This window comes from Anarhichas minor, unplaced genomic scaffold (genome assembly GCF_050575085.1).
Source record: "Anarhichas minor isolate MPS153535 unplaced genomic scaffold, ASM5057508v1 ptg000023l, whole genome shotgun sequence".
NCBI classification, from domain to species: Eukaryota; Metazoa; Chordata; class Actinopteri; order Perciformes; family Anarhichadidae; genus Anarhichas; species Anarhichas minor.
This window is the reverse complement of record NW_027466469.1, coordinates 924,661-947,825: the sequence shown is the minus strand read 5'-3', so window position 1 is coordinate 947,825 and position 23,165 is coordinate 924,661. Positions and strand designations below refer to the sequence as shown.

The 23,165-nt window shown below is 41.6% G+C and overlaps 3 protein-coding genes across 3 annotated transcripts; 1 reads left to right on the top strand and 2 right to left on the bottom strand.

The window, feature by feature from the left end:
* The first annotated feature begins 670 nt into the window (after window positions 1–670).
* On the top strand, window positions 671–11,681 carry tspan2a (tetraspanin 2a). The gene is made up of 9 exons (XM_076096814.1): window positions 671–817; window positions 3,822–3,924; window positions 8,349–8,446; window positions 9,890–9,964; window positions 10,077–10,169; window positions 10,241–10,312; window positions 10,468–10,551; window positions 10,693–10,761; window positions 10,886–11,681. The coding sequence occupies exons 1-8, from the start codon at window positions 671–673 to the stop codon at window positions 10,756–10,758; spliced, it is 738 nt and encodes a 245-aa protein (XP_075952929.1). The 3' UTR covers window positions 10,759–10,761; window positions 10,886–11,681.
* Window positions 11,682–12,063: 382 nt separating this feature from the next.
* slc25a55a (solute carrier family 25 member 55a) lies at window positions 12,064–17,630 on the bottom strand. Its single transcript, XM_076096812.1, has 10 exons — window positions 17,494–17,630; window positions 16,745–16,827; window positions 16,172–16,297; window positions 15,702–15,757; window positions 14,373–14,463; window positions 14,162–14,280; window positions 13,860–14,055; window positions 13,614–13,768; window positions 13,302–13,377; window positions 12,064–13,186 (listed from the first exon to the last, which is right to left on the bottom strand). Exons 2-10 carry the CDS (start codon window positions 16,762–16,764, stop codon window positions 13,027–13,029), a joined length of 999 nt encoding a protein of 332 aa, XP_075952927.1. The 5' UTR covers window positions 16,765–16,827; window positions 17,494–17,630; the 3' UTR covers window positions 12,064–13,026.
* Window positions 17,631–22,160: 4,530 nt separating this feature from the next.
* tshba (thyroid stimulating hormone subunit beta a) lies at window positions 22,161–22,886 on the bottom strand. The gene is made up of 2 exons (XM_076096950.1): window positions 22,725–22,886; window positions 22,161–22,439 (listed from the first exon to the last, which is right to left on the bottom strand). The coding sequence occupies exons 1-2, from the start codon at window positions 22,884–22,886 to the stop codon at window positions 22,161–22,163; spliced, it is 441 nt and encodes a 146-aa protein (XP_075953065.1).
* Between the last annotated feature and the right edge of the window lie 279 nt (window positions 22,887–23,165).

The window sequence follows — 23,165 nt, the reverse complement described above, 5'->3', positions numbered from 1 at the left end:
ACAAGTTCCCATATTTCCATAATAAACACTGATATCAGTGGCACGTACAGGGTGATGCAGATTGAAAAGCGTTGATAAACTGTTGTCTAACTTCAAATAGGTCATGAAGGTATGAGAGGTGAAAGTGAATATTTAAAAAATGCATTGCTCAACAGTGGGACCTCTGAGAGTCAATTGATCATTAAATTCATTATCAAAAGTAGCACAACAAATAGAGACTGCAAACAGATGGCTGTTTCCACACCAGTTTCACGTCTCCCGCCCACATAGATTATACAATTTGGTATTTACTCATCAACACGTTTCCTTCTCAAATAAGGTTTATTGCACAACATGTGACTAAACAGGGTTCTTTTTGGATTTTATTTTTTGATTCAACGTTTGAAAAACAATGCCCTTATTGTCACTGCGTTTAATTCCAAGCAGTGATATCACACACTGAACTGAACCTGTTCCCTACGTTGTTGGGGGACTTCCTGGAGTGTCCCTCGGGGGTCCCAGATCGTCCCTGAACACCACCTTGGGTACCACGACGCACACACTCGCGCGCGCGGATGGGCGGTGAAAGTCAGCGTGCGAGCAGCTGCCAGCCAGCCCGTGCAGCGTTGTGCGCATGTTCTCGTGCTTGGATGGTGAAGCTGTGCAGGTCTTCCTCATCATTGCATGGTTGATGTCCAACTGGGAGACGCGAGGATTTGCAGAACAACAGCGTTCAGAGATCGGGAATATCGACAAATCAGGTGGCATCATGAGCAAAGTGCAGGGAGGGATGAAATGCGTGAAATACCTGCTATTCGTTTTCAACTTCATCTTTTGGGTAAGTGCGCTTCGCTGACATGAAACAACGTTATTGCTGTTGTTGAAATCAACGTCATGTCTGTCACGTCGTATACGTCTGATTTATTTATTTTAAACGATCAAGCTTTGTTTGCATGGGGAAAAAAACCTGCTCGTGCTCCGCCTTCTTGAAGTGTTTACATGGTCAACACGCTGCTGACAGTCTGTCCATTTCTATTGTTAGATCTGGTTTTTAATTAACCTGTTATACACTGAAAAAACTGGGGAGTTTATTGTGCAGATTACTATCCACCTGCTTGGCGCAAAGTCCTCTCTGACTCTGTTCTGTTTCCTTAAATCGTAAAAACCAATCCTTCATTATGTCATCAATCATCATTTAAACCATTATAAATGCCCCCATTACAGCACTTAAAGTGGCCTCAATTTTTGAACTGTTTCTATAAATGAATGAGTAAATCAAAGGCTGTAAGGCACTAACCATTTTAACGCTCATGGGATTATGTGTGCTGTGGTCGTCCTGCAGCATCAGCGCTGCAGTGTGCTGCCACTTTTCCAACACAACCACTGTTCAGTGATCTGATCTCATGATCTGGCATTGTGCTGTGACTTTCCTGCAGCAGGTCTAAGGGTTTGGGCAGAGGGGGGGGGAGTTTAACAGACAGGGTTAATCTGTTTTGGGAACACCATGAAAGGTTTTGTTTTGGTCTATATGCTTGATAAAATCTGTTCCGATAAGCTTATCTGTGGCTCCGGCTACTGTAGAGTCACTTTCGATTTTCTGTGCTGTAATCTATCATCTGAATATTATCTGTGTATATGATGGCAATATTTGTTAAACGTGGTTTTGGCTTGTTATCCCAAAACAAAGTTGACGTCCAAGGGTTGTGCATACATGCAACCTGTTAAACTAAAGAGTGAAAGATGGATTCTTCATTTCCAGGCTGTTTTATTTTGAAAAAGTAGGCAGGCAGGTCCCTGCAGATTTGTACTGCAACTCATTGGGGGTCTTGACTCCCAGGTTGCAAACCATTGCAATCCTCTGCGTAGGCTACATGTATTGTGTTTAAATGGCTCCCTTGTGTTATTTCAGCATTAGTTTAGCTTGCAACGTGGTTAAAGTAAATGTATTAAAATAGATATCACAAATAACTGAAAGGGCTGCAACTAAATGATTCCTCAACAATCTTTTGGTCAATAAAATATCTTAAAATAGAGACGAATGTACCTTTTCCAAAAGCCAAGGGTGATGTCTTTAAATTGTTAGTTTTATCTGAAAAAGAGTCCAAAATCCAGAGAGATTAAATTTACTATCGCATAAAACAAATAAAAGCAGCACACTATCACATTTGACAAGCTAAGTAGGACATGCTTCGCATTTCTATCTTGAAAAATGACTTAAACAAGGCATTGATTACCACAGTAGTTGCAGATCCATTTTATCGATTAATTGACAAATTACGTGCTGTCACAGACTCTCTGCAGTTGTCGTGGATGGATGGATGCTCATGTTTTACTGCTAAATGATACAGTATATTGGGATCTAAACGGCTGCATTGACTCATCTGTGCTCTGTAAGACGATCACTTGTGTCACACAAACGGACAGCGGCCTCTTTGTTTAGGAGTTTGGGGACTGAAAGCAGAGCTGTCGTGGTCGGAGCCAGAAGGGGCGAACAGTACGTTGTCATTTTGGGGTGAAGAGCCAAACAAGCAGCCAATGCCAGTGTGAGTTACATCACCCATGGTACTGTGAGGCTGGCACAGCTTGTGGCTGAAATGCACCATGGGAGATGGATCATAGATGCTGCCGTTAAGACCTGATATTTTGACGGTCCATATGGAAACATGAGCTGCTGTTCTCCTCCTTCAATTATTTGTTCTCTTGCATTTCTTGCAGTCTCTTCACTTGATATGTTTTTCAAAAAGTTATTTTGGCTGCACGTGAAGCTAATTATCCTTTTTAAGAGTCGAAACAAGTCTTAAACTTAGACTAAACCTTTGGTCGTTAAAGAGGCAATGCATTAACATCTCTGGCAGCAGTTTGTTGGGAATTACCAGAAGAAAAACACGGACAGTGAGCTTCAGGAGCCCCTCTGTTGACGAGACAAAGACGAGAGCGCCACCAGCAGAATATTAATCAACAGAAGAGCCAAAGAAAAAAAAAAAAACGTGATGGGCCTCAATGTTTAACTGTGAAGTGATATCTAGGCAACACCATTGAGAGCTGATCTCCAGAGACAGAGACACTTAAATCCTAAAAATAAAAAGGGACAATTCATTGTGAATTAAAGGAACAGTGTTTAGCATTTAGGGGGATCTATTAGCAGAAATGAAATATAATCTAGTTCTCCTTCACCATGGATGTATAAAGAGAACTGGATACAGCGTCGGAGGCAGAGCCCCGTTCATTCCTATGAAAGTTGCTCTGTGGCACATGAAGCAAAAAAAGTTTTATAGACTTATAGAATTCAGATGAAATGAGCCATATCTTCCACATCCATGGGCCTATAGAGCTAGCGCACTAGCTCCTCCTTTAACCCCGCCTCCCAGACCTCGGTCCAGCCTCGTTCTCGGGCTCGTTCACATGAACGCGGGAGGGGAAATAACCCGGCTATTAGTGCATTTTTATTAATTTTTACTTTTAGGATTGAAACATTTAAATAAGGGGTATTCATGTGTTCATACTGGAAAGTTTATTTGCTTAAAACAAAAACAAAAAGCTTTGCTGAGTTACAGCCATCTCTTTCCTAATGTAAGTCTATGGGACGTGTTTTTGGCCCCCATGGCATCAATTGACGGACCCGGAAATTGTCATTCCACTGTTTGGCCACTTTGTCAAATTTTCTTCCAAGCATGGCGCACTTCCTGGGGGCTTGTTCTGAATGCTTGGCACAAGGGAGAAGTCTCAGTTGGTTGCAATCTGCAACTTCACCGTTAGATGTCGCCAAATCCTACACACCTTTAATATTCTGTAGACGTGTAACTATGACATGAATATTGATTCAATAACGTATCGTTCCCCAGCTGTCGGGCCTGTTGGTGCTGGCTGTGGGACTTTGGCTCAGATTTGACCCAGAAACAGTGGAGCTGCTGACGGGTGACGACGCCCCCGAAACCTTCTTCATAGGTACGTCCTCCAATCACACCTCACCTGACATCTACAGATCCTAAAATATGGTGCAAGATAAAGAAATCCAATGATTTTAGTTGTTTATTTATTTTTATTGGGATTTTATTGGGTTTCTTGATTCAGTGAAGTCATTTTATTTAACTTTAAGTAGTGCCAGTTCTGTGTATATCCACCACTTAACAATGTAAACATGGCGATATGGGCTGCAGCTACTATTCATTCGAGTAATGAGACGAGGAAGGGAAAGTCTCATGTGGATTTTATCAGCCACAAAGAAGCAAATCAAATTTGTTGTTGATGAATTTCCTCTCAAAGCCAGAAAATTTGATATAATATGTATAATATATATCATTTTTCAGGAGATTAAGAGACATTTTCAGCTATAAAATGAATCTAATTTAGGTGTGAAAATGGCTCCAAATCAATCAATCTCCTCTTCAGAGAACTCAGTACCAGATTACATGCCTGATGACATCCGGTTTTATGGTGCGCTGTAATAATCATTTACAACAAACGTCCCGAGGGGGATTCCCCTCCGCCATTTTAAGTGAAGGACCTTTCCGGGGCAGAAGGTGTTAGAGAGCAGTAATGAACGCAGGCACAGTTCACACTTAACGCATTGTGATGTTTTATCACTTCCTCCACACATCGCACGACGGAAACTCACTCTCTGAGTGTTTTTAATCATCATTGACATCCTCACTTATTCGGCCCGTTTTTTAAAATGCGCCACCTCGCTCTGAAGGGCCACTTTGGGCCACGTCCAACGATTATCAACACGCACCATTAGTGGTAGTGCCTCTGTTTTATGGGTTATGGAGAGAATTGCAAATATTGATTAGTTTTTCCTCTCAGTAGAGTTCTACAAAACGATCAACCAGAGATGTTCAAGCAGTGACAAATGGACCGGAGCCTCTAACTGATTAATGAGCTGCTCGACTCTTTGCTGAAAGATCTTTAAGTCTGTAGCACCTTGTGCTCAGGTTTGCTTTAGATTAATGATAATCAATCAGAATAAAACACACAGTATAGGTGATTAAAACATACAGTGGAGTGGACAAACACCCTTCAGTGTGTAGTAGTGGGCCAGTAGTCCATACAATAGGCCTCTCTCTCTCTCTCTCTCTCTCTAGGAGCAGATGATTAGAATGAAGCCTATTCTTGTTACTCCCGTTTAGACCATGACCTAAAATGGTGACTTCACTTCATCTGCTCTCTGCTGTGCTTTCACGGAGCTGGCTGCCTCCCTCGGGACACGAGGAGCAGGCAGGGTGGGGCAGGTGACAGGAGTCTATCCTGAAGACTCCTTTAGTGGTCGTCATAATACTGTACTATGCAGTGCATCATTGTGTGAAACAAAGTCATGTTTCATACAGTAGTTTGTAGAAATGTGAGGGGGGGAAGGGATAAAAGCCAAAGTCAAATACAGCCTGTTACTGGAACTACAAAAAAACACTTGAAAAACAATATCAAGTGGACATGAATGCGGTCAAACACAGCATACAGGATATTATTCTCCATGTTATTGAGCTACAACACACTTCTGTTCTCACAGTTTCTCATTATGCAAACTACTGAAGGTGAGATAATTTCTCTACAGTTTGGTTTCATGTGACATGCAAATATCACAGAGCTCGTCCTGAATACTTGTCACACACATTTTGGATGTGTTCATTTACTCACGTATCCTCATTGCACTTCACTGCACATTCCAAATAGTGTACAGTTCACTCCTGATACAGTCACTTTGCAGGTTAATGTCCACATTGCCCAGCATTTATATATATATGCAGTATTACGAACTTTGTCTGTGGTGACATTTACAAAAAAAAATGCTGTATTACAGTTTTTCCCCATTTAATATACACACAAATTGTCACAATGCACACAATTTTATAACATTTGAAGCATGTATCAACTACAAGACTCTTTGGGCACAGCTCCATTTTTTTACTCAAATAGAAATTATAAATCAACCAGGACTGAAATATTGGTTGCGTCCAAAATTCCATGATAACATGCTATCTAGGGACAATACGGCCACTTAAATATCCCAGAATGCAATGCGGTAGTAACAACAACGTTCATAATAGCGGACAGCTCTGTGACGTCAACAACACTTCAGTGTAAGTGTATAAGATTTGACTTTGCTAGGCGTAGCATATTTTGACATTAGTTCAGACCGATTCTCTCAAATCATCGTGTGGTCTCATGAGGTTGGCGCAGGTTACCATGGTTACATATCTCCAACCGCCAAGTACATTGAACTATACGCATATTGAGTATACAGTGCATAGTATTCAGCACTTGTCTGAATACTTCCTGCACAGGTGTTGATCGGTGTTGACAGACGGCAGCAGATTGCTGGATGTCATCAGTGAATCCGTACATCTGAACGATCCTGCGGAGGGTCGATGGTCTTACGAAACAAATATCCTGACAGAACGGTGGAGCGCCGCTGCCTGCACTCACCTCCAGCAAGGAGACTGAACAGAGTGATGCCATAACAACTTAAGTGGAAGCATTCCCTATGGGTGACTCTAGCTTTCCACTCGGTCACCTTTGTTGCTCTGTGCGTGTAAATATCCATTATGAGCATTTACAGACGGAGAGAAACTCAAGAGGCAGTGAGATGTTTACACTAATATGTATCGCTACCAGCAACCTGCTGCCAGCATTAACAAGGAGGAAGTGTTCTGCTAGTTTGCACTAGCCTCACTGAGAGGAAGAGCTAAAAACAGCACCAGCCGAGATCACTTGTTGTGTGGACACTTTGTATACACAGTAGAAGCTGTCTTGGCCCATTATTTTTTTCCATTGCTTACGCCTTGATGCAGCATATCCCTCGCTTCCAGCCGCCCTCGGCTGCTGGCCTCATCTTTACCTCCCCTTTTGTTCAGCAGCAGGAAAACAACAGCTTGCAACCCCCCCCCCCCCCCCCCATGTGGATTAATTAAATCGCTGCAGTGGTTGCTGTCTATGTCACCGACTAGACCCTTAGCGTGGACCTCGGGGACGGGTTGGGTGTATAGTTACAGCGTGAAGGGCTCAGTAGCGAGGGCTGGGAGAAGGGGAGCAGACCGAGGGAGGTGACGACATCCAGGCGCATGGGGAGCTGAAGGTTGGGGGATGTAGTCTAAACTCTGCAGCAATCAGATATCGAAAAATTAGATTTGGCTTTTTACCAGACAGATGGCATCTGTTGTACCGCTTTACCCTGCAGCACTATGAATGCACAAAGTCTGAATAAAGAGTGAACTGGAAGCCTTGTTTCTCAATAGACTCTGTAGCTCTGTCAGCTTAAATTCAAATTCAAATCGTGATACAGAGTCTGACTGCACCTCTGAGACATGGATAAGAAGAATTTCCAGCTATTTGGAGCTCGCCTGCTGCAGGACAGAATCCACCATATTGTTTTGTTCGACACACTGAGAGGATCGGACAGATGGTATTTATTTTTAGAGGTTTCAGTTATTGGACTGTCTTAACAAACGTTCATCCATCCAACCCATGGATGGATTACTGAACGGGTCTACCATGCACAGGCCCGAAGGCCCAAAGTGTCAGGGGGCCCCCCTAGCCTTCACCTACAAAATGTCACTCAAACAGACATGAACCAACCAAGACTCAAAATGACCACAAAGAAAAGTAGAACAACTACAAAGAGACACATTGAGACCAAAGAGACCAAAATAGCTGCAAAGAGACACAAAGAGACTCACAATGACTATGAAAATAAAATAAAACAACTTCAAAGATACACAAAGCAACTACAAAGAGACTCCAAACGACTACAAAGTGACACAAAACAACTACAAAAAGGTGCAAAATTACCACGGACAAAAAATAACTACAAAATAACCAAAATATTTACAACGTGACACAAAACAACTGCAAAGGGACACAAAACCACCACATAGAGACACAAAACAACGGGACACAAAAACAACACATAGAGACACAAAACAACTGCAAAATGAGGCCAAAGAACTATGACTCATGATACACCAAAAATAACAAAATAAACTATTTTAGGCACCAATCCAAACATCAAAAAGTGCAGTTTGTTGAGATTCTGATGTCTTTCATCTCGACTCAAAGCTTTAAAACTCACAAGTGGCTGGACTAAAGGAGTGGGCTGATGATCAGACTGAATTTTGGATGTTTCCACCTACACTTTTCTGCTGGTAGTCAAACACAACAGCCTTTTAATACAAATTCTACTGAAGCAAAGACATGAAAACAGTTGGACCATGCTGCCATCCTGAGTTGAAGATGTGAACTACAGTCATGTGTCCTTGAGTCGATTCAGGCTTTTAATTCCTCTATCATGAACATTGCAGGATTGGTGGGTTGTTTCCTGATTTATTTCCACAGAGAAACACAGTGATTATCTCTCTGCCTTGTCTCTCCTCACTCAGCTGTGTACATCCTCCTCGGTGCAGGAGGGCTGATGATGGTCGTCGGGTTCTTTGGTTGTTTTGGTGCTGTACGTGAGTCTCAGTGTCTTCTAGCATCGGTGAGTTAACGTGCTCTCGTGGTTTTGTATTCATGTGTGTTTTAATGTTCCTTTACTGGTGTTTTGAACATATACTGTGAGGTGATGCTCTATTTTTTTAAAGGTTTCTAATTTCCATTTGATCTAATGCCATAATTTCCTTTTCAGAATTTTAGGACAAAAACTAATTAAATATATTCTGAGTAACTTCCATGAGCTCTAGGTGCAATTCAGTAGTAATTATAAGGGGATTAGACTTTGATTGGTATATTTGGTATTAATTAATTCCAAGTCTTTTAATCAGTTGACAGCAGGTGAAAATGATGTGAAATTTGTCAGTCGACAAGCACATAATTATGAATACAGAGAACAAAGTTTCTATTAACCCTTTCATGCATGAATTAGGACAACCTAAATCAGGATTATTTTTTTACCAAGTGTTCTTATTGCTCTTTAGGCATGAAAAACAAGATTTGAACTTTAGTTTGTTTTAATCCAGCTTGTTCAAAGAGATTTTTACATGTCCACTCAGGTGGACGGCATGCGTTTTTATTTTCAACTGAAGAAATATGTATTTAACAAACAAATGAATAAAATGATATATGTATATACAAAGAAAATGTATAATATTTATGATAATTGGCAAAGCACCCAGGGCACAAAGCCACAAGACACTGCATGCAGATGTACTTTGTTCTTCGTGTGCATGCAGCAGCATCATGGCATCTGTTTGCTCTGTGAACATATGCTCACTCTTATTAGCTGATGGGCTGCAGGTGTGACCAATGCCACGTGCCTAGTGGCTGCAGCACCTGCACTGGATAGTAGACTCCCTCCATCACCTCCCCCAACCTGAGCTTGGGGATCCGCCTCCTGTGCTGTGTCTGCTCAGCTTTCCCCCCCTGGTTTGCCACAGGAAATATAGCCAGTGATACATGATGTCCAATTTAGTGGACAGATGATTAATCGTAATTTCCTCCCAATATAAAATCAATACTTGGAAAATGTATGAATTATATGATTATTGTTACTTGATGTCACCAACATTTTCATACCTGCAAGGGTCTCTTTCCATAGGATTGGCAAGATATTGATGAGTGGCTGGGTGTTCCTGACTGTCTGTCAGCTATCTTGGTTTTGAGAAATGTATCTTGCACTTACAACGGCTTGCCACTGAGTAGCAGTGTATGGGATGATGCAATAGCATTCACTGTAGTTGCTGATGTGCAACTATGCCATCAAAACCCATGCATAGACAAGAAAACAACATTAGAATAGCTGTCCACTGTAGTGACCTCTATGCATGAAAGGGTTAATAAATTAATATAAACTTTTTCCCCATCGTTCAGTCTCAATATTAGTAAATTAGAGAGAAATGACTGACCTGTAAAATAAAGTATTATAAACTCTTATTGTACGGAAGGTAACGATATGTCCGTATAAAGCCGGTCTTCTGTTCTGCAGTTCTTTGCTTGTCTCCTGATCATCTTTGGAGCAGAGATTGCTGCTGGAGTGTTTGGATTCATAAACAAGGAACAGGTAAAACACTTTAGTCATTCTTTTTTTTAAAGCTGATTGTAATGTATCTTCTAAATAAAAATAAAAAGTATAAAATACAAGTGATGTTTTTGTTATCATATCTCGATAACAGATTGTCGAGGAAGTCCAAAAGTTTTACAGCACCTCCATCGCTGACGTCTCCACTCCGAATGGCACCGCGATCGCATCCATTTACCACAAAACTGTGAGTACAACTTGTCACAACAAACACCACCAGCGTCACAATTCTAATCTTTCTACTCTTCACATCTACAGCTGAACTGTTGCGGAGGTTCCGCATCAGACACGACCGACGCACTTTGTGCAGAGGCAAAGGAGGACGCCCAGGTAAACCCTCATGCCTGCTATAACACCTTATACCACACGGTGGCGGCATAGAGCTGGTTTAAGATTAGACGATTTGCTGCACTTTAATATTAGTATGGTATTGCATCAGCAGGGTTATGTGCATAACAATGTAAATGCTTAATTGTTGTTTTTAGGACTGCCTCACTGCAATAACAGACTTCTTCAATGACAAGCTGCATATTGTTGGATTCACTGGGATCGGGGTTGCAGGAGTGATGGTGAGAAGTTACAAAAAGTTAAATTTGCATTTTTTAAAAAGATTTCTAATCTACTTTCTAACCATTTGCCATGGGCTGTGCTACTTTACATGAAGCTCCGTACGTGCTTCAACATGCCCTGAAATGTGTATTTGATTTCAGATCATAGGAATGATCTTCAGTATGGTTCTGTGTTGTGCCATCAGGAACAACAGGGAGGTTATATAGATGGTGAGTTGACCCCCCCCCACCCACATTCACACATCCCCACCAGCCAGCCCACCACTCGCGCACTGAACCCTTCATAAAAACCCGTCTGAAGTGGAAAGTCACATTTGAATGTCATCTCTCATAGTCCAGAGGGATCTGGTGGAGGAGTTCACTGAGTACCACAAAGAGAGAGTACAACACATCCCAGGTGTCCACGGGGCCAAATTCAACACGATACGCTGGAATCGTTATCTTCACACCTTCTCCTCAACTCCACCAGCACTGGAAACGATTATGTCTCTGCTCCTCCACGTAACACATGCTCTGCTTTTGGCACAACTCTGCGACGTTCCTCAGCTTTGTCACACAGTGCTGCACTGCAAGCTACTAGTCGGTACACGACGCCTTCTTTGACACAGGAATGTGCTGTAAATATGGACAGCTATTTTATGCACCTGCAGTTAACTTTATTTATTTGTGCCCTTTCTAACCTGTTTGTGTGTGATCAATACTACTTTGTGTGCTTGAGTGTTTTGAGGACTAGCAGACCTTTGCCGAGTAGATTTCCATTATGTGCCTACTTAGTTCAAACAGGAAACAAGCCTTCCGGCTGGCGGCACTATTTACCTATATTGTGCGATTTCATTTGTACATATCGGCTCAATGCCACCACTGTCAAGTATTTCTACTTTAAAGCACAATAGAGGAAGTGTAGATGTGATATCAACCCAAAGGGTTAGGGAAGGTCTGATGATAAACTGTCACTCCGTTAATCTCCAAATTCATCTAAGAAGGTCATGAATAACACTTCTGTACATCCGTGTGAACTGTAAGTGAGCTACTTTGCATTTTGTGAATCATTTTTGGATGTAAATTTTGTTGCTGTGCCAATAAGTTGTGAATTATAGAATAATATAGTTTTTGCCATGATGTTAACCATAATAAAAACAAATACTGGGTGCTTTTATTGAGGAGTTTGTTTCCCCCCTCCCCCCCACACACACACTTTGAAGAGTCTGAGACACAAGTTCTCTTCCTGTGAGGCGTCTGTGGTGGAAGCAGAGCAGAAGAGGTCTCATGAATGTAAAGGTCAGGTGACAAGAAATGGCAGCCGCTCAAATGCAACACCAGAGTTAAGCTGGAGAACACAGTCGCATGAAGGACCACAATGACATAAAGGACCACGGGCTTCTTGAAACAACACATTGGCGAACAGAATAATCTCTGAAGGAAGCCGGCTGACTTACTCACTTAAATTAATTTGATAAACTGTTATTTTGACATTTCATGAGCAGTGAAATCAATCCATGAACACAGAACGAGTACATTGCAAAGTTTAATGTATATATACGCTATGTACAAAAAGCAATCACAAAACATTGTAACGGTCATGTTTCCATGTTCAGTCGCAGTAATAATGCTCTTTTTCCCCCAATCAGAGAAATGTCTGCTCTGTTAAGGCATAAACCAAAAAACATTTTAGGTTCAGGTATGCATACGTTATTGTAAAGGTCATGTAAGTTACGTGGACAAACATACATATAGTGTGCATGACTGCATCTCAAGTTTTTGCAGGTAGTAAGCTACAAACACTGCAGTTCACAGACTACTAATCAGCTCTTGGGCTGATATCAAGTATATAACAGGAGCATTCATGGTTTGGCAAACCATGTGGTCCCATGTCAGTCGGAAGGTTCATGATCAGTGAAATTAAACATGTACACTCGAAAGTTATACTGAAAATGTATTTTTTTTCTCTTTTAATTAAAGAAAAAAAGAAATCCCTTTGCTATAAATTGGGCCCCATGTGTCCTCCATTTGCAGCCTTTGTAACATGAGACAGCGATGGAAAAGGAACAAAAAAACAAACATACAAAGTACTACAAGCTGACGCATTCAGCAATTTAAAAACTAGCATACTAAATATATGAAAAGTGATAATGAGGAAGAAGTGTGTCTATTTGATGGAGTGAGCTCCCGTCCCTCACAGAGGGAAACAGGACCGTCTCAGAGACAAAGAAAGAATAACACTGCAACGCTGAGTCCCCCATAGCCAAAGGCCAACAGATTCAAGTGCAAACATTGGCCACTGCCTACTGAATAAGTCACAAAAGTGTTTTAAGTGCAACACAGCTGTCAGAAGTTCAAATCACAGCTCTTCATTAGCCTTTCTGACTGTTTGACAAGATTATTATTGTTGTAAACGGATGGTGTGTAGCTGCCAGTTGCTCATCCATCTACGCTCAGAAGGTCCTATGCATAGTCAGCCAGCAGGTCCACATGCTCTCACGCCGACAGGAGGTTTAGAGGCGTGTTGTCCAGGATGTATTCAGCAACTCCGGCAAAGTACATAACCTGAGCGATGCCGAACAGAGGAGCGATGACCAGAGCTCGACAGCCAGCACCTTTCAGGAAGGCAGACGGTCCCTCCTTTCGCATTATTTTACTGTGGAGAACCAGAGGGAGGAGTTCATGTTTATAATCTCTCACACACACACACACACACACACACACACACACGCACGCCATGTAGTTATGGGAGAGTGAGTGAACCGTCTTACCTCACACAATCCACAACTCCGTTATAAGTCTCCTCACTGGGCCCTTTGTTCAGTGACTGCAGTCTAGTCTTCACCACTTAAAAAAATAAAAATAAAATATATTTCATTTCAGTGCTGCTACGACACGGTTCCTACTTTTCTCTAGAGATCGTTTTCAGAGATGATCTAGCGTATTGACAAACATGGAAGGCACAATTTAATTTATCTTTTTCCATGCGTATTCAACGACCGGAAAATTGCTCAACTGTTTTTCTATTTCACGAGGTAACCCTGTACGAACTAAACGGGGCATCTTGTGCCTCTCAAACTCACCGTCACAGGGGTTAACAGCCACAGCGGCAATAGAACCTGCCACACAGCCCGAGAGGAACGCCCAGTAGAAGGGGGACGTCTCCTCGGGACTGGCTTGGCCCAGCCGGTTCAGGTTGGCAAACAATGGGAAGTAGATAACAGAGAAGGGGACGTCCCTGAAAGAAATAAAACAAAATATTGTTTCAGACTGATAACTGGTCTAACAAGTCGACACGGTTCCTGTTCAGGAGGGATCAGCTGTTTTACCTCATCAGCGTTGCCCCCAGCCCCTTGTAGAGGCCCTGGATGCCGTGCTTGTGGAAGAGTTCTTTTGCGATCTGTGTGGCAGAGACGGCTCGAGGCGCCGAGACCACCGTGCCAGAGTTGTAGGAGCGAGTGAGCACGGAGTTAGTGGCCACGAGCTTGGTGGGAGACATCATGACCGGTTTCTGCTGCTGGGCCGCTTTAGAAAAAAAAGACAAAACGTGTTATTACACGACACACGATGACGCCGGTTTGAGTTGAACGCACACATGAATGATACTCTATATCAAATGTATGATTCTCACCAAGTCTGCCCGCGTCCTGTAGCTGTATCTTGAGCATTTCCATGGGGGTGGTGACGACCACCTGGCACATGCCGGCACCACAACCTGCCAGCATCTCTTTAAACACCGTCAGGCCCTTTCTGTAAAGAGATAGGAACGACATTAAGCACCACAACTGATGACACTTTATTTCCCTGAGATGACGACGATGTCATGAGACTGTTCCACTTACCCGTCCTTGGAGAGGTGATGCCGGAAGAGGTCATTAGCAGCCAGCTTGATCGCCTTCTCAGGGGTGACCAGGGCCAAATTTACAGCAGCGCCTGAGGAAAAGCAAACACGCAGTTAGCATTCAAGTCACAATGAAGTTTACACTCAGCACATGAACATTTCCTTCCACTATCATTACAACAATAGAATTCAATTAGACCATTTTATAGCTTATCTACACACAGACAAGACAAATTATCAATTTAAAGTAGCTTCAGACATGAATGGAGGGGGAGGGGGAGGGGGAAGTGACAATTTAAAAAAAAAACATGTTTCAAGAGAGGAAATGAGGATGATGATGAAGAATCAGAGGAAGATGCAAACATCAAGTCTGAAGTACAGAGAGTCAGACAACAGAAAGAGAGCCCTCTTTGTACAGAGAAAACTTTAAGAAAGAGTCTGTTTCTAATGAAAGTCAGTGAGTAGTTAATGACAACAATGAAAAGATGTGAAGTGACAGGACAGACTGAATCCTCGACCGTGTTCCGTGTGTGCAGACTTTGAGCAAACTTAAAGCTGATCTGTGAGACTGTTGCTCATAAAATGAAGCACAGATTAATCCACCGCTGTCATATTTTTAAGATCAACCCAAAGTCTGCAAGGACACGTCTTCATAGTCAAGAAAATGAGGATCTACAACAAGGTGACAGGAGAGTGAAGGAGACAGCCGAGGAGTTATTAACAAGAAGTCAAGTCACAGAACAAGTAGAAAACAAAAACGTGTGCCTATAGTTTTAAGTAGAGCAATATTGTAAGAACCATCATATGATTTGCCTCCAGCGTGGCTGCGCCTTATCGGCTAGCCTTCAATATCCCAGGGGGACCCACGTCTGTAATATGAAAAACACAGATGCAAACAAACAGCTTTCCTCACACAAGCAGAGACCCACAGTAAATAGGTCTCCATTTCTCTCATATTTAACTATGTCCACAAGATTTTTATCTTTCTTTTAGACATCAACTCAATGAAGTGATCATTAAACAGTGTTTTCTTACTTACTGCATGAATGCTATTAAAAACAATATATATATATATATATATATCAAAGCAGCAATAAAAACACGAGAGCAGCTTTGGCCACTTCTCTCTTATAACTTAGTCCATTATTCTAACTCATAACTATACTGTTAAAAAGGAACTCATGCCATCAAAGCACACTGTATCTGAACAAATCAATCAATCAATCAATGTTCAACCTCGTCACAGAACGCTCTTACTCTCCTTCATTTAATCCTCTACTACATGTTCGAGCCTACTAGTTCTTAATACTAAGGTGAGCATAACTCTTACCTCTGTACATGCCAAAGTACCCCTCTGATCGGACTGTCTTGACAAGGCAGTCCACCCTACAAAACAAGAAAGCAGGGGAAACATCATCGGTCTGACTCATTTAAAAAGGTGGCCGATTTGAAAGAAACATTTGACAAAGGGCCTGATTATTTTAAGGAAAATAAACAGTTGTTTATCACGGCGATGTCTTATCAAGAGACAGTGAACAGTGGATCTTCTACGTAAACACAGACGCTTGCTGAGAGGGTCAATGGAGCAGAACAGTTCCACCCTTCACAGGCATTTGGGGATTGAGAAAGACTCATAGTCGTCATGGTCCGTCAAGTCAGGAATTTCACTAAATCCATACATTCATCATGATGCCCTGCATCCGTCATTGTGCTAAGCAGCTGGATTATACATGGGACGTAGCAGCAGTTACAATGTAAATTGGCGTTGTCGTGTAAGACAAAGTAACGAAAAACACTTACATGCTCTTGTAGACCTGCTGACCTTGTCTCTGATTCTGCAGCCTGGTCTTTGCCAAGTCAATGGGGAAGACGCAAGTAACCCCGACAATGCCAGCGATGCCTCCATTAATGAGCTTCGCTGGGAGGCTGAAAGGAGACAGCAAACAAAAACAAAGAGTGGCAATACTTTAATGTGGGAATCCATCTATAACTGTGAAACAGTGAAAACGGCCTATAATAAAATCAAACAACGACAGCTTCTGAATGTCGAGGATTTGATACTTTTCTGTTTATTAGCATTGTAAACTCATCATTATATTATGGGCTTTGGGAAACAGTGGTGGACAGTTTTCATATGATATATACAATCATTATATTAGAAAAGAAATCAGTTGAGTAATCAATAACAACAATATTTTGAATTACTGATTAAGATGTAGGCCATCCATTGGTGAACTGTGATGTCCATCACATGTTGCTAAGGCCCATGGTAATGTCTTTAAATGTCTTGTTTAGTCTCATCATTTCAGCTCTGGTGCCACTAATGGAGACTGATTGCATATCATTATACTTTATGGAGGAGAGGAGACTCACCTGATCTGCTTCTGAGACATGATGACAGAAGTGTATAACGCAGTGATGTAGATCCAAGTGTTCTCCAATAGATGAATAGAGTCCTAGAAAAGAGAAAACGGGAGGATTTATTCCAAAGACTTGAGCAGCTTCCCGAGTACTCAGAGACTCTTGGATGCACGGAGTTTATCCCACCGACAGCACAGGCTTTGGATTATCTAAAGCACCTCAGAGTCACGAGAGAGCTCAGCTACTTGCAGAATGAGTAGTAGCTACAACCCGTAGGCGTGCCCTAACTTGCACACCGGAACACCATACATGGGCATTGTCAACTTCCATTCATGTAGAGATAGACTTCCAAGTAACGTTAACATGCAAACTGAGGCGTGAAATAAGGCCTGCATGGTTGTAAACTGAATGTTATGGGGCTACGCAATGCAATTCAACTAGAAAGAACTTCCGCTATCTTTGCAAATATGAACCGTTATCGCGGTTTAAATAAAGGGCTCTGCATTCATAGGTCATGTCATGCAAAAAAAATGTAAATAGTTAAATATTTAGAGATGAAGCGCAAAAACTATTCCCATACAGCATTGTCTCATAAAGAGGAAACAGAGAAGAGCTGTTGCTTTCGGGTTTGTCAACGTTGGTTAGGTTATCAAAGATACCCATTAAGACCGATACCGACTCTAAAAGCGAACAAGCTGGCTCCTCGAGCAACTTAATGACTTTTAAACGCATACTAAATTATTAGTATGAATTTTACTCACCAAAAAAATTGTCTTGCAGTAATTCTGTAAGGTTGTTTCAAGCCGCTGTTTCTGTTTCCGTGTGAGTTGGGCGCCGTATGTCTGCTGTTATAATGGTGAGAAGAGAGAGTGGAAATTTCCACTGAGTTTATATCAGGGGGGCGGAACTACATCCCGTCACCGCTACATACCCAGAGCTGATTGGCTCCTTTGAACGTTCTCTTGTTTCATTGGAAGGCCTATCAGTCAGTCTACCTATCCACCAATCAGACAGCGACAAAGATAGTGAAGGGTGGACTATGAAAGAAACCATTGTTCATCGAACACTTCTTTAAATTATTATGATTAAATGTAAAATAAATACAAATGCTTAAAGTTGGACATTTAAAGATCTTTTTTTTTGTGGAGGGATTATCCCTAAAGTCGGTGGAGGGGTCAAGGCACTCCTTGGATCTTGAGGCTAATATAGTAAGTCCCATTGTACATCTATAGTTAAGATTATCATGGTATTAAGAACATTCTGGTAAAATTGAGAGATGACATCATCCTAATCTATGCTACTGAAGGGTGAAAAACCTATGCATAACAATGCATTTGAGGCGCTTGAGTACGTGTACTTCTATCTACTCTGCAACATTTCAGTGAAATAATTAACTTGTTTTCCTCCACTATCTGACAGCCATTGTTGCTAGTTATTTTAATGATTCATATTTTACCTACAATACGCATCGTAGGTTTCGAAAATATAATACATTGTTTGAGATAAATTACCATACAGTACACCACATAGTTAGCTCCCTCTTTACCTGCTTACATGTCAATGCATTAGTTGCCTGATGATAATAAAATAATATAAGATAAAACAACTATAGGGACCTTTCTCCTGCATTATAAGTTATTTTAGTTTTGATATTTTTAACTGCATTTTGCTGATAATACCAATACAAACTTTTACTGAGGGTTTAAAATACAGGACTTTTACTTGTAAACTTTAAATTGTGGTACTGCTACTTTGATGTAAGTAGTTGGGCCTTATCCCTTCATGCCGTCCTTGGGTGAGGGAACTGATGGCCAAGTAGGCGTACACGTACAAGGAATTTGACACATATGCAGAAATAGACCTCCAGAAAAAACAAGGATGACAAAGCTGAACAAATCCCACCACACTCTCATTCCTGTCTCTGTTAAGGTGTCTTCAAGTGAGGCACTGAACTTACAGGTATGTCTTTGCGCAAACATGAGGAGTTGCCTGGGAACCATACAAATCTAGCAAGAAAGTGTTGCTGAAAAAAAAAGCATGACTGTGGCTTCACCTGAGGTAAATGTTTGTTTAAAAAAGAAAGTATTGATGTGATGAGAGGAACATGATCCATCTATTGTGTAGGGTAAATCAGGAACAAAAGGTAGCTTATCAAATTACATTTAAAGGGGTATTTCCAATGTGTTATCAGACCATCTGGTCAGTCGAATAGGTTTCAATTGCATGTGCTGACTAGCCTTGGGTGTGACCTATGTCAAGTTACAATGCAAATGCCGAAGGCAAGAGGGGTGTTTGAAACTAGTTCCTCTTGGTTTGGTTTGACTCACATTTTAAACACATTCGGGAACCTGCCCTTCACTTGCATAGCTCAAGCTGTGAAGTTGTGTGACAGTGGGTGCTACAGATCAAGTGTGTTGACAGTTTTCCGATAGACAGCATTATTATACTTACACAACTATTCTATCTTGTTTGATTAAATATTATTACATTATACTTGGGCTATTTTGATCAGTATCTTTTGAATTCAACTGTAGCCAAATCAGGAATCGGATGATCAAGGATCATATTAACATTCATTATAAACCCTGTTGACACCAAAAGAGGAGCAATAACTTGGAATTCTCCAAGGCTTGGAGAGATAGTCTTTCTTGTAAATGGTTTTGGACAATTTTGTATATGTTCATGATCTTTAGATAAGCTAAATGATGTAAAAAATATATTCTGTTCACTTAAAAAACTTACAAGATTGATGCTGAAGAACATTTACAGCACGGATAGTGTGTATGCTTTTGCACTGGCTTGTTTTGTCTTTTTTTTTACTACCACAACAATGCTGCAATGTGCAAGTGAAGCAAACTAAATCTCAAACAACATCAGTAGTGATAATGTAAATTTGTTACAACATCACCAAGGCACAGTTACAAGGTCCAGCCAACTATTAAGCTGTGCTAGTAGCTCTGTTAGGCTGTACACAAGCACAGTGGGTCTGAGAGCTTAATGCTAACACATTAACATTAGGATGTTAGCATGCTAATTAGCTGTGAACAGGAGCCAATAGCTGCAAATGATGGAAATGTCACTAGTTTTACAGGCATTTGGTCATCAACCTAAGTACTGGAGAAATACAAATTCTGACCTGATGGCGGTGCTAGAGGAAACCTTAAGGTACCACCAAAGCTATTACAATGCGTCCCGAAGGGACTATGAATGTCTGTGTGTATCAAATTTCACAGCAATCCATGAGATAAATTGTGGAAACATTGCTCTCAAAATCACAAATGTGGACCTCACGGTGGTGCTAGAGGAAAGGTGAGGGGATCACAAAGTCATTAGGACACATAGTCTGGGAACCATGAATGTCTGCATAAAATGTTGTGTGACTCCATCGAGTAGATGTTTAGATATATCTCTAACACGAAGAACCAAAGGCACTAAAAGAAAAGTTGGGGGATCATGAACTGACAATCAATGTACTAAATTTGATGTTAATCTTTCCAGTAGTTGTTGAGATATTTCAGTCTAGACTTGGTGGACAGACCAACCAACCAACCAACCAACCAACCGACAGACTTTGCCGTCCCCATAGCATGGTCCAAAGAAAAATCTCACATTTTTTCTAGTTGAATAAACACAACACAAACAAACTGTAGGGTTTGTCTGAATGAGAGAGTGATCGGTATGCGTGCCACATGGCTGGTTCTGCTGATGGAAGCAAATTCCATTTCATCCACTGTTTTTTTTCCATTTGGGTATTAGGGTTTTCAAAACACCACACACAGGGAATTTCAGCTGGGCGATTCAAATCATTGTGCCATACCAGTCTGATGATTTTAGAGTTATATTAGGTCAAGTGTTCGTATAAAATTGACAGCATAATTAACCCAGTTATGTGAGTTTATGAGTAAAGCCATGCTCGGGCATGTAGAGCTTTGTAGCCAGGACATGTTTTTCATTCATGAGATGGAAAAATGGCCCTCCTTTGCACAGTTAAAAAAAATAATGATACTATAATTACTATAGTGAAGTAACACCCATAAAACCATTGATCTAATCAAATGAACCACATTTTAAGACAAGTGGGTCAAAGGAAGAGAAGCCATATTGGCACTGATACACAAAGACATAAACGATGACTTTGCAAGGTTAAACAGAGAGTCGGGTTGTCAGAAGTTGTAGAAGCTTTCTCTCAAGGTTATAGTGACTCAGCTGTTGACAAACAGGTTTTTCATCCACACTTCTCCCCCATGAGCTGGAACTCATCTAGTTTTGTTCCACTTCTGCCCCAAAGACCACACCTCCTCCTCAAAGTTGCTTCAAGGTTCGTCATTTCATGAATCCTGTCAGGCATCAGCGGCACAAAGGCATAACTTGATATGGGGAGTAATGCAGATGGTCACTCCTGTTGACTGATGAAAAGTGACAGAGAATCATCCTTTCCCTTTGTGCTATCCATTCGAATTTGATGTTTTAACCAGCTTTCTATTCTATTTGACTAAATGCAAGAAGATGTCAGAACTGCAGAACCAACAAAATAAGATCAATAGGGCTCAGTTACATACAGTGACCGTCCTAACACAATAGTTTTTTCATCACAGAGACACACAGACACTTTAATATATAACTGTCACTGACAGAATATACGGTAGGATAAGGTGAGCAGAGAGCAATTTCCCAGAGATCCACATGATGAACTCATGATACATTCTCCCACTCTGAACTGCTGTGCTATTAATAAGCTCCAGCTGTCTTCCCAAATTCCCTTTGAGAATGGGAAACTACACATATAAGCTCTGGGATGAGACGAAATTACTCAGCAGATAACATAGTCACACTGTAACTCTGGTGTTTGGTGACTCTTTTGCGCGCTGTGTGTCGGATATTTGCGGCCCACTGGTAATCCATTTAATAAGAGGACGTGCGTCAACAATCATGTGCCTTCCACAGAGACTGCTGAGGGAAATATCCCGGGGTGACATTGTGGAGCGTTGTGGCCTTGTGTGTGTTTGGTAAACAGAAAGCTACAGTATACTCAGGATGTGATTAAGTCAAGCACAGCTTAGTCAGAGAGCTATTTTGAGACTTCAGCTTTAATTGGGTTGCATTCACAGAATCCCCGTCAGAGTAAACATAATACGTCTGGCAGTCACACACACTCACACACACACAAGTGTACAGGGGGATGAATAATGACACAGACAAAAATGCGCACCGGGATCAACCCCCACATTGTAAACTGAGAAGCAGAGACACACTGGGCAACAAAGACACAATTAAAAAGGCTGGTACAACAAGTACCAGAGCAGACAGCGTGGACAGTTATCACTGTATCCATAACAAGCTAAAGGATGACCTTTGTCTCTTCCCAAAGCATTCGCGGTTCATGCAGTTTCAGCTCGGTAACTTTAACAAGCTGATGACAACAGAGAAATCAGAAAGGGGTCATGTAGGTGCTCTGGCCAGGGTACGGGTAGACACGTCTCACTGGTTTGGTACACCGAGCTCCCCCCACGCTGGCCCTGTGCGCGCACTCGTCGCTGTCAGTCCTGCAGGCCCCACAGTGGCAGCTGAGGGCCACCGGGTAGGTGAAGAGGGGGTTGGAGTCGATGGGGCAGCCGGGCAGTATTGCTGCGCGGTATTCCACCTTGTCATAGGTACAGCCTGTCTGGATAAGGAAGCGTGGGCCGACTATAGTCCTCAGGTTGCTGTCCTGCTCACCAGAGACAAACGCATCAATCAACAATACATTTTCAATTCCTCGAGAACACAAAACTTTATTTACGGGCATGTTTTCAACTGAAAATTTAAAAGAAATGGGCCCAAAAATAGTGTTTTTTTTTATTTGACTTGACCTAATGTCAAACACAACTGTGAACTTCTCAATAAGCATATACAACATGATATAAACTTATACATCCCTGATTTTTTTGTATGACGTTTTTCAGTGTTCTTTTTCCCATCTGAAGGAACAAATGACAATCTAGGACATACGTACCCTTGAGTAGCAGAATCCCATGCAGATGGTTGTGTTGATCGCAACACAGTAGTCACACTCTGGCCTCTCCACGTACAGGGTGAAGTCAGTGGGAAAACACATGGGAACAGCTGGGCTGAACAGCAGAAACAGGAGCCAGCAGGTGAACGCTGCAGTCTCCATGTTAAGCAATGCTGTGTTTTTTCCCAATCAATGTGGGAACTGAATGGGAAGTAAAGATAAAGAGAGAAACTGACAACCAGAGAACCAGAGAGGATGAAACGTTTAGTATCTTAAATATTATGTGTTCCCCTTCTGCATGTGTGGGTCACCTGCTCAAGAGATGTGGGCACCTGCAGACCCGATGGTGCAGTGAGTCTGAACAACATCCCTGCTGACCAGTATTTATGCAAACATGTTATAATCCACCTGCATCCAAGGTAGCAGTTATCTTCTATCGGT

Excerpts from the sequence above, each read along its gene's own strand:
- tspan2a (XM_076096814.1), top strand. The coding sequence starts at position 671 with ATGTCCAACTGGGAGACGCGAGGATTTGCAGAACAACAGCGTTCAGAG. Across the intron at positions 8,447-9,889 it reads CTCAGTGTCTTCTAGCATCG|TTCTTTGCTTGTCTCCTGAT; the intron begins GTGAGTTAACGT and ends TCTGTTCTGCAG. Across the intron at positions 9,965-10,076 it reads GATTCATAAACAAGGAACAG|ATTGTCGAGGAAGTCCAAAA; the intron begins GTAAAACACTTT and ends TCTCGATAACAG.
- tshba (XM_076096950.1), bottom strand. The coding sequence starts at position 22,886 with ATGGAGACTGCAGCGTTCACCTGCTGGCTCCTGTTTCTGCTGTTCAGC. Across the intron at positions 22,440-22,724 it reads TGGGATTCTGCTACTCAAGG|GACAGCAACCTGAGGACTAT; the intron begins GTACGTATGTCC and ends TCTGGTGAGCAG.
- slc25a55a (XM_076096812.1), bottom strand. The coding sequence starts at position 16,764 with ATGTCTCAGAAGCAGATCAG. Across the intron at positions 14,464-15,701 it reads GTACTTTGGCATGTACAGAG|GCGCTGCTGTAAATTTGGCC; the intron begins GTAAGAGTTATG and ends GCTTTTCCTCAG. Across the intron at positions 13,378-13,613 it reads GGCTGTTAACCCCTGTGACG|TGGTGAAGACTAGACTGCAG; the intron begins GTGAGTTTGAGA and ends TATTTTTTTAAG.